Source organism: Myxocyprinus asiaticus, chromosome 39, assembly GCF_019703515.2.
Source record: "Myxocyprinus asiaticus isolate MX2 ecotype Aquarium Trade chromosome 39, UBuf_Myxa_2, whole genome shotgun sequence".
Lineage (NCBI taxonomy): Eukaryota > Metazoa > Chordata > Actinopteri > Cypriniformes > Catostomidae > Myxocyprinus > Myxocyprinus asiaticus.
The window spans coordinates 38186724-38199946 of record NC_059382.1 but is presented as its reverse complement, the minus strand read 5'-3'; the positions used below and the strand labels follow the sequence as shown (position 1 = coordinate 38199946).

General features: G+C 35.9%; 1 protein-coding gene across 1 annotated transcript in view; it reads right to left on the bottom strand.

The window, feature by feature from the left end:
* Positions 1-11246, bottom strand: part of mmp28 (matrix metallopeptidase 28) — a 52789-nt gene extending 41543 nt beyond the window's left edge. Inside the window, exons 1-3 of the mRNA XM_051678533.1 lie at positions 11074-11246; positions 8124-8200; positions 1222-1418 (exon numbers count right to left, since the gene is read on the bottom strand). Coding sequence (XP_051534493.1) covers positions 1222-1418; positions 8124-8200; positions 11074-11142 — 343 coding nt within the window. The 5' untranslated portion in view covers positions 11143-11246. The remainder of the gene's footprint in view (positions 1-1221; positions 1419-8123; positions 8201-11073) is intronic.
* Positions 11247-13223: the final 1977 nt, after the last annotated feature.

Below are 13223 nucleotides of genomic sequence, written 5' to 3'. Positions count from 1 at the left end.
ATACTTTGGATTACTTCTTCAGCACTGGTAGATTTTTTCACTTGTTTTGACTATAAAAACTCTGCCAGTACAGTAAGACAAAATACACATGTTAAAAATACATTCTCTGAAAAACCCAAATATCTTATGCAGTGTTGTTTCTAAAACAAGATAAATCAAATTGATCTTGTTTTAAGGATTTTTAGATATTTTTACAGGAAACCAATACAAAAATTATCAAGAATAAGATTTTTGCCCTAATATCAAAGATCTTACTAGAAAAAAAGAAATTATGATCTAATGTGAATTTTCTTGATAAAAAAATATGATTGTGTCTGGTAACATGCATGTAAAATGGCTAGAAATAGCATTTTAGCTTAGCGTAAAGCTGACAATTTACACAAGGTTTATTTCTATTTCTGCTGCTCCAAACTTACTTCAAACTTACTTCTCTGTCTGCTCGTATGAATGTAACACATCATAAGAAAGTGTTTCACCGCTGTTCAAATGCACTTTGGATCGCATCATTTATATGTATAAATGTTTTCCATCTGAAAGGACTAAATATTAAATGAAACAAATGAAAATAAAATGCAAAGTAATCTCTTCAGTAATCAAAATACTTTTTGAATGTAACTGTATTCTAATTACCAGTGATTTAAATTGTAACTGTAGTGGCATACAGTTACTTATATTTTGTATTTTAAATACGTATTCCCATTACATGCATTCCGTTACTCCCCAACCCTGGGTAACACCTACCGATGACATGGACTAGTGGCAGTAAGAAGGTGTTTGTGCTGTCAAGCTGTTTCGAAACCACAGTAACTAACTCAAAAACACCTTCTTTTTAGCTAAATTTAGTTTGAAATAACATCACACCCATTCTTCCTTGATTTCGCCAGAAGTATATTTTGGCACAAATGGAATTATATTTCAGTTAATACAACTAAAATGTTTTCGAAAATTGGATGCCTTTCAAATCACATCCATTCAAAGAAGTAAGCTCTTGCACAGTGCGTCGCAACTGTAGTTCCAGCTTTGGCCACTGGGAGGTTGAGATCGGTCATTTGGAAAGCATACACAACATTCAACCTCCTGTTGCTGATTTTTTTGGTGAAATCAGTCTGGATTTTGTTCATCCCTAATTGTTTTAAATCCCTCATTGTTTTAAAATCATTCTAGACATGATTTTAGAGGTTGAAATCGACATGGGTTGGTGAATGTATGAGACTCACTTACCTGACCGAATGTAACGTTTCTTACGGAGGTGCCGCCCACGCCTGCCCATGTAGCCTGTGAAGATGCTGTTCACCCTTTGACTCCAGGCACTTTGGCTACGGGCATCTTTAACCCCACATCGAGGTGATGTCATCTTCTGCAGTGTGGCACTATCCAGCCTTCCAGTGATGGGCAGGTGAGACAACCACTGAAACTCTCTGAAAGAGAAGAGGGAGCGGAACCAGAATGATGACTCGCAAAGTATAGCTAAAGAACTGTCAACTCTGACTTTGTACTTCTAACACCTGCTCAGCGTATTTCTGCCAATAGTACCCAAATGCAACGCTGCAGAGCCAGCAGTTTTAGGGCCAACAATTTCTGGCCAGTAGTGTTGGGTCTGAGTGCACCTTAGTTGTGTCAGAGTCAAGACCAAGAAACCCCTTAAGTTCAGAAAACCCTAAGTGACAATAAAAATACAATTATAGCTAGGGGTTTTCGTAACTCAACTTCAAACTCAACACTAAGCCAATACATCAATAATTTAAGCTTATTTCACAACAATAAACAATCTGGGTTGCTACTATCCATTTATGAATATAGTTGGACTGGAGTCCATCAAGTCTGAGTCTGAATCCAGAGTAAGCCAAATCTTAGTCAGCAGTTTCAGGATAAGTTTACTACAGAAGGTAAATGATGAAGTTGTTTACGTGCTAACTGCTTTCATATGTGTACTGTTAACAAGGGATACTTCACTGTTAACCAAATTGGCCTGGTTGCTAGGGAGGGTAGAGTCACATGGGGTAACCTCTTCATGGTCGCTATAATGTGGTTCTCGCTCTCGGTGGGGCGCGTGGTGAGTTGTGCGTGGATGTCGTGGAGAATAGCGTGAAGCCTCCACACGCGCTATGTCTCCACGGTAATGTGCACAACAAGCCATGTGATAAGATGCACGGGTTGACGGTCTCAGACGAGGAGACAACTGACATTTGTCCTCCGCCACCCAGATTGAGGTGAGTCACTATACCACCACGAGGACTTAGAGCGCATTGGGAATTGGGCATTCCAAATTAGGGAGAAAAAAAATTTAAAAAACATTTTATTAAACAACGCGATTTTAACCCGGTGCAACTTTATTTCTGGAAAATACAGTAAATAATTACAGAAATAAAAATTATATATATATATATTTACTGTGGCATTGCAAGAATTAATTTGCAAGAACAAATCTACAAATTGGAAATGACGCAAATTTGTTTGTTTTTCATAACCCAATTAATGTTACTTGTGTTTTTTGCATAGCCAAATTTCAAACATTACAACTAAACACTCTACTAAGTTCTTGAAAAGGAAAACTATCAAAGATGGTTATGTGGGATAGTGGTGTGCCGTGGGATTTTTTAATCTTACAAAGTGTGCCGTGGTAGAAAAAAGGTTGGGAAACACTGTGCTAGACCAAATACCTACTAAGCTCCTAAAAGAGGTGTTTCCTGTAATATCAGGACCTCTTCTTAATTATTAAGTCATTGCTATCCTTAGGGCATGTCCCAAGAAACTTTAAGCTGGCAGTTATCAAACCGCTTATCAAGAAACCACAGCTTGATCCAGGAGAGTTGGTTAATTATAGACCAATCTCAAATCTCCCATTTATGTCGAAAATACTAGAAAACGTAGTGTCCTCCCAATTATGTATGTTCATTTTTACAGAGAAATGGTATCTGTGAAGAATTTCAGTCAGGATTTAGGCCCCATCATAGTACAGAGACTGCACTTATCAGAGTTACAAATGACTTGTTCTTATCATCTGATCACAGCTGCATTTACCTTCTAGTGCTTTTAGATCTTAGTGCTGCCTTCGCCACCATAGATCACAACATTCTCTTGGATAGGTTTGAGAAGTTTGTTGGCGTTTGTGGACAGGCAAAAGCTTGGTTTAGGTACAATTTATCTGACCACTACCACTTTGTCTGTGTAAACGAGGAATTGTCAGAGCAAGCTAAAGTTAAGTATGGAGTGCCACAGGGATCAGTTTTAGGGCCTGGAAGACATTATCAGGAACCATGGAATTAGTTTTCACTGTTATGTTGACGATACCTAACTTTATTTTTCTTTGAGACCGACAAAAGTTAGCAGAGTGTATCAATGATATCAAAGATTAGATGGCAAGAAATTTCCTTCAACTCAATGCTGACAAAACAGGGGTATTCATTATTGGACCAAAAACCTCCAAAAATAAGATGCTAGAACAGGGGTCGGGAACATATGGCTCCAAGCCACAAGTGGCTCTTTGTTAAAAATCAAGTGGCTCACCGGGTGTCTCACCATTCACTAACACATGATTGTTTAAAACTTTCTAGAGATAATTTTCCTGCAGAAAGTGTGGGTGCGATTGCAAAGCTTGAAGTCAATGACACTGTTTTGATTTCCTTTTTTACGAATTTGTCGTAAACCCTACTCCTGGAGGTTTGAACAAGGTTTGAAATGAACACCCGCCAAATGAAGATTTTTCATGCGGAGTATTTTGCTGATGTACCAGCCACTGTGGAAGGCAACTTGTAAGACTTCTCGGAGTGATACATTACAAGAAATTAGACACAAAGACACGCGTTTGACGAAACATGATTATATTTTGAAGAACAGAAAGAAAAGCCGCCGATGCACGTCTGATTTTATATGTGCGCAGTGAGCTCTGCTATTCACGAGTGCAATGAAAGCACTTCTCCAAGACATGCACATGCATAGTGTTCTGGGCCTCGTTTCCCAATAACTATTGATCTTAGCTGTTAAGAGCATTTTCTACGAGTGATTTTATGAACGTTCGTTATTTTTTATGTGCACCCAGGGTGTGAAATAGCACCCCCCACCTGCAAAATGCAAAGAGGCTCAATCCAGTTCGCGAGCTCCTCATCCAAATGCATTTCATTCGTGAGTAATTTTGCTCATCTACCCACAACAGGAGGGTGTCTCGGAGTGACACATGACAAGAAATGCTGTTAGTCAAAAAGACACGCTTGAAGAAACACACTTTATTATATTTTTAAGAACAGACAAAAGAAAAGCCATCAATGCTCATGTCTGATTCGCTGTTTGTTCAGAGGCGTGCAACGGGACCCTGTCTCATGGAACACGCGCATGTAAAAGTTATCACTTCTTTTTCTCTGTTTCACTCAACTGAAAACTGTTTGGAAGAATAATGTAATCTATGAGAATGCTGCAAATGATCTCTGATCATCTCGTGAGGTGCTGTGAGTTTCGCTTTATTTCCACGGAGCAGTTCGCTCTTACGCATTGTGAACGCAACTCTGCAAGTTCAGTAATATAGACAGGTATCTTTGTATTAAAGAAACAAAGATGAAAGTGATTAAATCATAAAGTAATACAAGACATGTTCACCTTGAACCTAAAATTTAGTTCTATTTTCTTTTCTTTAGGCAGCATAAACTGTATTACCAAAACGCAATACAAACACATTCGAGAAGAACACATTTGGCAGTATTTTTTGGGAACACAAGGGAATTTATTAGGCTTATTTATTATGATGATTATTATAATTATCTTTACATTTATAATTGTCTTTATTCTTAATTTGTAGGCTATAAGTAATTTTTCACCTGTTATGATACTTGCGTGATGGCAAATGGGGTCGTTGGAGAAATGTTTGGATTTGTGGAGGTGGTTATATATAAAAAAATTTAATCACTTTGTTATTTTAATTGCTTTTTTCATTTCATTTAAAGTGCAATTTGAATTTAGAAATGTCTTTTAAGTTTTTTTGTGTTTTAATAAATTAATTTAATTTTTAAAGCAAAATCAATAAAGCAAAAATATTCACCAACCTTGGGGGTTGACCATATAATGGGATATCGCAATATTTTAAATGCGATTATCATAAAAATATTTTTTACATATCGCCCAGCCCAAAAGGGAAGTAAAATGTTTGAACAATTGTAAAATGAAGTAATTTTATGGAGACCCGCACAAACACGTGAACTCAATTCCATATTGCAACATGTTACCTATTAATTTTTGCATATTTGTTTGTTTTTGAGTAGTCTAAGGGCAATATAAAAATTTTATTTTATTGAAAAATTTTGTTTTTGAAAATAATAAATTATTCGTTTGTGGTATGGCTCTTTCGAAAAAATGCATCAACCAAAAATATAAAAATTGGCTCCTTATTGAAAAAAGGTTCCCGACCCCTGTGCTAGAACATCATTTGACTCTGAATGCATGCACTGTTACATCGTCTTCTAGAGTTAAGAACTTGGATGTAATATTTGATAGCAATCTACCAAATTTGAAAGCAATCTGTCCTTTGAAAATCACATTTCCAATGTTTGTAGAACAGCATTCTTTCACCTCAGAAATATTGCTAAGTTACGACACATGCTCTCTGTTGCTGATGCCGAAAAGCTAATACGTGCATTCATGACCTCAAGACAATAATTGTAATGCATTACTGGGAGGTTGTCCTGCAGGTTCAGTAAATAAACTTCAGTTGATTCAAAATGCAGCAGCTAAAGTGCTGACTAAAACCAAGAAATATGACCATTTCAGCCCCATTTTATTATCGCTACATTGGCTACCTGTTAGGTTTACTATAAATTTCAAAATTCTAATAATTACTAACAAAGCTTTGAATGGTCTCACTCCTCAGTACTTAAGCGATCACACTATAATCCATAACGTTTGCTACGATTGCAAATTTCCAGCCTTTTAATAATATGTAGAAAATCAAAATCCACAAAAGCAGGTAGATCCTATTCCTATTTGGCTCCTAAACTATGGAATAGTCTTCCTAGCTTTGTTCAGGACTTAGACACACTCTCTCAGTATAAGTCTAGACTAAAGACTCATCTCTTCAGCCAGGCATACACCTAATTTATCCCTCAACTCAAAGCTATGCTGCATTAGTCAGGTCTGCCGGATCCAGAAACACATCTCATATTCTATAACCCTACTTTAAAGTGAATGGGATCTATGCTAATATTATACTGTTTGTTTCCCTGTCTCATCCTTGGGATACATATCCTGAGGTTATCAGAGCCTGTCAGATCCAGATACTGTCCTGCCCGATGTCCCACTCCCATCGCTATGTGTCACTGAGTGATGACTACTAACTGCAGGCTGTGCCAGCCAGACATCACTTCAGTCTACTAAGATGGTTATCACAGAGTATGAACTGCTGCCATTTCCAACCGTAAGACATGGGATACTTCACTAGCCACTGCCTGAACCTTGGACTTAGGATGGACTTCACTGGAAATGAGCTGGCACAAGCTTCTTGCCGGACTGTGATAACCCTCTCTGACCTCTGCCTTCATCATCTTGGTCATAAGATGGACTACACTCTCTTTCAATGGAATCCATAGACATAAATGAATTGCCAACTAAAGCCTTCATCAGCCAAATAACAAAGGACAATGCATCAATGTGCAATTACGCAGTTAATTCAGGATCAACTTCAAAGACACTTAATCATTAATCTTACAGTTCATCCAAAATCCTTCAGCTTAAAAATTGGCCACCAACATCTACTCAGTTTACTAATTTAAACCATTACTTGTATTACTCAGAGATAACTAATAATGGTATTATATTCATGCTGTTTTGCCAGGGGAGAACTGGCTCCCTCGGTGAGCCTAGGGAGAAAGATTTGGGAAAGTGCATATTATTTTAATTGTTTTTATGACTGCATATTATTTCATGTTTAATAAAATATATTGCATCCCCATCATTGTTGAATCCTAATTCGCTGTTTTTACTGCACAGTTTTATAGTGTGCATGCTAAGTTAACCTTACCAATGTTTTCTTGCATTGTAGTTTTTAAATAATAATAATAAAATAAAATAATAATAATAATAAATAATGAGTATCAACTATATCATGACTGTCCGGTGATCTCTTTTGTAAGGATCCCAAACAGGAATGGAACTATTTGTCAAAATAACAAAAATTAATGCATGGTGAATAATACTTTCATAATAAAATATTTAAAAGGACTGATAATGATAAACAAAGCATACAATATCTCATATAATGTGTTTTGTATTGCAATCGAATAACAAAATATTAACATGAACATAGCATCTCATAGCTCTGCCTCAACTTCTGCCCGGAATCTGCTGCCCTGAAACTTCTTGCTCAGAAAGAAACAGATAGAAAAAGAGATGAGGGAGGGCCAGGGTAGCTCAGTGAGCAATGATCCTGACTACCACCCCTCGAGTCGCGAGTTCGAATCCAGGGTGTGCTGAGTGACTTCAGCCAGGCCTTCTAAGCAACCAAATTGGCCCAGTTGCTAGGGAGGGTAGAGTCACATGGGTCATATTGTGACATAGAGGTTCTCGCTTTCGATGGGGCGTGTGGTAAGTTGTGCACAGAGATTGTGACTTTATTCACCCAGCATCCAGCAAGCCACGTGATCAGTTGCGCGGGCCGACTGTCCCAGATGCAGAGGCAACTGAGATTTATCCACTGCCAACCGGAATGTGGTGAGCAACTGCGCCACCATGAGGACCTAGTGAGCGTTGGGAATTGGGCATGCCAAATTGGGGAGAAAAGGGGTTAAAATCCAAAAGATTATTAAATAAATAAATAAATAAGAGATGAGAAATTAGAAATTAGATGGTCAGTTGAAGTGTGTTAAAAAAATAAAGGGCATCTTGGCATCAGAAAAACAACAGATTCATAATTGTATTCATAACAGAAACACAGTAAAAAGAAAAAAGAAACAGTAGGCCCTTGAAAAAAGCAAAAAATTCAGTCAGTCACACAAGACTCGTACTGTATATGCACTATGATTCATTTTCTGCTATCCAAAAAATCAGAGTAAATAAAGACGCTAACAAGTTCCAAAGAGCTTTGATCCAGAATCTCAGAAAATCACTATTTGTGTGGACAGAGAAGGCAAGAGGCACTGCTGTACCTGATGGCAGACTTGACTTCAGCTGCACTGTGAGTTTCATTCTCCTCATGCAGGTATCCATATCGCTCCAGAAAACCCTGCACACACACACAACCATAATGTCTAACTCCCATAGCCTTGTGACAGCAGGGGGGATCTCACTCTGAGATCACTAAAACCATCTGACATATACAGATCCATAAGTGCGTTTACTTACGGAGAATGGTTGTACTTGCTTTGTATACAAAGCATCATGGAATGAATTACACTTGAAATATAGACACAACAGTTTTCAATACCCATATGAGCATCTTTTGAGGTGGCTGCAGGCATTTGCTGTTACCTTCATGAAAGTAAGATAGGTAGGAAGATATTGGCCTTTGAGCCTCTAAACAATATTTTAAAATGACTGAAATACAGATACTTTGGAAGATTGCAGGTATTGTGAAACCTGTTGACAGCAGTACTAAAATGACTATACAAAGAGGGGAAAATGTTTCAATGTCTGGAACTAAAGGAAATGATTTTCATTCCTTTTTTTATTGTTATTTTATAAGCATCAGTTTCAGTCCATGTACAAGGGAATCCCCCTCAGGTACTGGCATGCAAATTGCATATTAGATTTGGGTTACCAAAGTGTGTGTGGTTCTGGACCACCCAGAGGTCACAGGTAAGATCAGACTTCAGAAGGTTCTTAGAATTACAATAATATTTTCCCCCTCAGACCAAGAGAAATAAGCATAGTTGCACATGAATGGGGATGTTACAGTGCACTTACACTCAAAACCACCTCAGTAAAAATAATGCCTCAAGTTCACTGCAAATTTTGGGGCTGCATCTATCATTCTGATGACAATAGAGGCTCATTTTCTATAGCTGAAAGGCAAAGCAGGACAACATATATCTCATACATGGCAAAAGCATGACTTTAGACTCAATTTACTTGAATTCAGATCCCAAATGAGGAAAACAAGATATTTAAATGATACTTTGACTCTTATAATGCAAACTGACAGTTATCAACAGTAAATATTAATAGTTATTAAAAATGCAAAGAACAATATTATTATTTTTTAAAGTTTTATTAATTTAAGTTAATAATAATTTTAGGAAAAAAGTTAAATGAAATAATCTTTAAAATAGGGATTTAGGATTTGGGTCAGTGACGTGACACTCATCTATTAAGTTTTTAAAAAAAGGACCCACATTACAACTGCAAATCACACTAAAGTAACTCGCGTACACCAATAATATGATGAACATGTTTTCAGTTTCAAAATAATTTTGAAGTAAAAAATGACTTAGTGGTGAAACTGTCCAGAGACAGAATGAATGAGTAAATATAATAATAAATAAATAAATAAATAAAAATAGTAGTAAAAAAAATATAAAATTAGTTAAATAAAAGCTAAAATATTTTTTTTATTTTTTTTATTAAAACTGTTATTTAAAGAAAAGAAAAGAGAAATGTTGGCCTAAGTAGTGCGGAATAATCGTTTATTATTATTACTTTTAAAATACGGCAGTGACTTTCTTATTAAATATTATTCATATTATTTAAAAGAAATACGTCTTTAGTACGTCTTTAGAACCTCATGACTGAGTTTTTTAATTATTTAAATATCAGATATTTTATTATTTTTTTAAAGGCATGTCAAATGGAGTAACAATGAAAAAAATGTCTTGATATTCATGACTCAAAAATTCAAAATATTTGTTACTTTGAAAAATATGTTTGGAAACTTTTTTGGGATTAATAATTAAAGGGATAGTTCACTAAAAAATGAAAATTCTCTCATCATTTACTGACCCTAATGCCATCCCAGATGTGTATGACTTTCTTCCTCAGAACACAAATGAAGATTTTTAGAAGAATACTTCAGCTCTTTTGGTCCATACAATGCAAAAGAATGGGTGCCAAAATTTTGAAGCTCCAAAAATCACATAAATCAGCAAGAAAGTAATCCATATGACTCCACCAATGTCTTCAGAAGATATATGATAAGTGTGGGTGAGAAACAGATCAATGTTTAAGTCCTTTTTTATTCCTATAAATTCTTCTCCTTGCTCAGTCAATCTCCACTTTAACTTTTACTTTAAAATTTTTCTTAAAGTAAAAGGGCAGGGAGAAGAATTTCTAGCAAAAAAGGACAAATATTAATCTGTTTCTCACCCACACATATAATATCACTTCTGATTCTGAAGATTTGGATTAAAATACTGGAGTCTTATGGATTACTTTTATCCTTTATGTGTGTAAAAATGTTGGCACCCATTCACTTGCATTGTATGGATGTACAGAGCTAAAATATTCTTCTAAAAATCTTCCTTTGTGTTCTGCAGAAGAAAGAAAGTCATCTGGGATGGTATGAGGGTGAATAAATGATGAGAGGATTTTCATTTTTGGGTCAGCTGTCCCTTTAAGTTGCCTATACTCTTATATTCAAGTTGCAACAAGGACTACATTTTACTTGGTGGTTAACACCACTTGACATTTTTAAAGTCATGGCAGAAAATGCTTTTTTCTATTTAATTTCTCAAAATGTATCAAACCAACATCTACGAACTTGAAATGTTTTAAACAAGATTTTATAATATAGATATATATATACACACATATTTCTCATTTTTATCTTGTCAATGATCCACAGGACCTGCTTATATACTTTTGTACAAATGCATGAAAGTAATTAGGCACGAAAACCTGCATTTCCCCCCTTAAACACTTACAGTCTCACTTATTTACAGCTTACACAAGAACTACTTACATAAGCTCATTCAAACAACAATCTTATTAAAGCTTTTGTGCTGAACTGTAGTTATTAGGAGATATCTCCAAGCGGTTTCACCAGCTGTGTTCTTCAAGTTGAAAGAAAATGACCCTTGTCCACATTCACACACCTCAGAAGTTGGTAGTTCTGAATCATTTTCGACGGAAGAACACCGATAACTGTTGTAGCTCGTGTCTTACCTCCGCCACAGGAGAGCTCACCGAGGTCTTTACGCACAGCAGCACTAACAGCAGCAGCAACCACATCATTCTATTATCACCTCATGAAAACACATCCATCACGATGAACAAGCGACATCAAACCAAAGGGAAAATCTTCACAGTCCTCACTTGTGTTCCGCCTCCAGAGCGCACGAGCGTCACCACTAACATCCTCAACTTCACTACAATAATACTGTAGTCATGCGCGACATGGATGCTGCATAAAAGTAATTATGCTTTTGGAAATGGAGTTGGATATAATGAGTAATATTTGTAGGCCTCTGCAAAACGTATGATAGCTGTCAATAGATAAAAATAAAACTGGGGACAGGAGCCATAAAACCATCAAAGACTTTATCTTGGCTGTGGGATCAGGGGCAATTGTAACAAACATTTACCAAATACAAATTGTAAATTGTTTTAATCTTTAAAATAATTACACACGTAGGCCTACATCGCCCAGACATATATTTGATGTTTACCTCTGGAACACGTCTATAAGACGTTTTCTCTCGGATGTCAATAAGACATTCAGCAGATATCTTTGAGACGTTTATGATTTAGAATGTTTATAAATCTGATCTTTTTAAGATGCTTAGCAGATGTTAATTAGATTGTGATGCTTTCCAGATAAAGAGATCTAAAACAGACATCTTGGAGATGTACATGCGCTATCTGGGATGCTAAACTTCGTAAAAAGAACAGATTTACAAACATTCTAAATCATAAACGTCTCAAATACATCTGCTGAATGTCTTATTGACATACGCGAGGAAACGTCATACCCGATAACACACAAACATCACCCAGACGTCTATTTGATGTGTGTATTTACATCTGGAAGACATATATTTATTTTTTTTAGGTTGTTTGCTCATCTGCAATACATCTATAAGATGTTTTCTCTCGGATGTCATTAAGACATACAGCAGATGTTTATGAAACATTTCTGATATAGAATTATGTAAATCTGATCTTTTTAAGATGTTTAGCAGATGTTAATTAGAATGTGATGCATTGCAGATAAAACAATCTTAAATTGACATCTTCCAGACATCTATTAGATGTGTATATTTATATCTGGAAAACATCTATTTTACATTGTTTGCACATCTGCAATAAATCTGTTAGACGCATTGCATCCGTTTCGTCTCAGATGTCTATTAGACATTCAGCAGATCTCTTTGAGACGTTATGATTTGGAATGTTCATAAATCTGATCTTTTTAAGATGTTTAGCAGATGTTTATTAGATTGTGATGCTTTCCAGATCATAAGATCTAAAACAGACATCTTGGAGATGTGCATGTGCTATCTGGGATCAGGGTTTGCTCATCTGCAATACATCTATTAGACGTATATCAATAAGTGTCTCGGATGTCAATAAGACATTCAGCAGATGTCTTTATGTTGATGATTTAGAATTTTTGTAAATCTGATCTTTTTAAGATGTTTAGCAGATGTTAATTAGATTGTGTTGCTTTCCAGATGAAAAGACCTGAAACAGACAGAAATCTTGGAGTTGTGCGTGTGCTAGCTGGGTAATGAACGTTATTTCATTAAAGTATCTTTAGACCTTTCTCGACTTAACTGTGGATCTTCAAAAGTCACACCACTAAACTCACAAACATCCTCACTGCAGATATTGAAGGCATGTTTTATGCACCTAACTACACCAAATGCAGTGTCAAAAATTAACCTACATTAAGGGGCAAAATTTGCCCCCTGTAATGGATTTTCAGAGGCATTTTTACCTTTATGAGGGCAATTATTTACTAGCCATATAAAACAAACTGTCTCATCCATTTACTTCAAATACTTAAATTTAAACAATTTATTAATACAAATTCTTAAGATTGAGAATTTACTAGCCTACCTCTTACCCTTAAATTTATGTCAACATTAACTCATATTTAATGCAACAATATGTAAATAGGACTATAATAGAATATAAAGAATACTGGATGATAAATAAAAACATAAGAATTCAGTACAGGGGTATTTTTAATTAAGGGGGCATTTTGGCCCTGAGTACTCATTTTCTGACCCTGACCAAATGTGAACTATGATGTGCATACAAGCCAGCCTTTATAAAGTAATAAATAATTTAATGAATCATTACGGTAACCA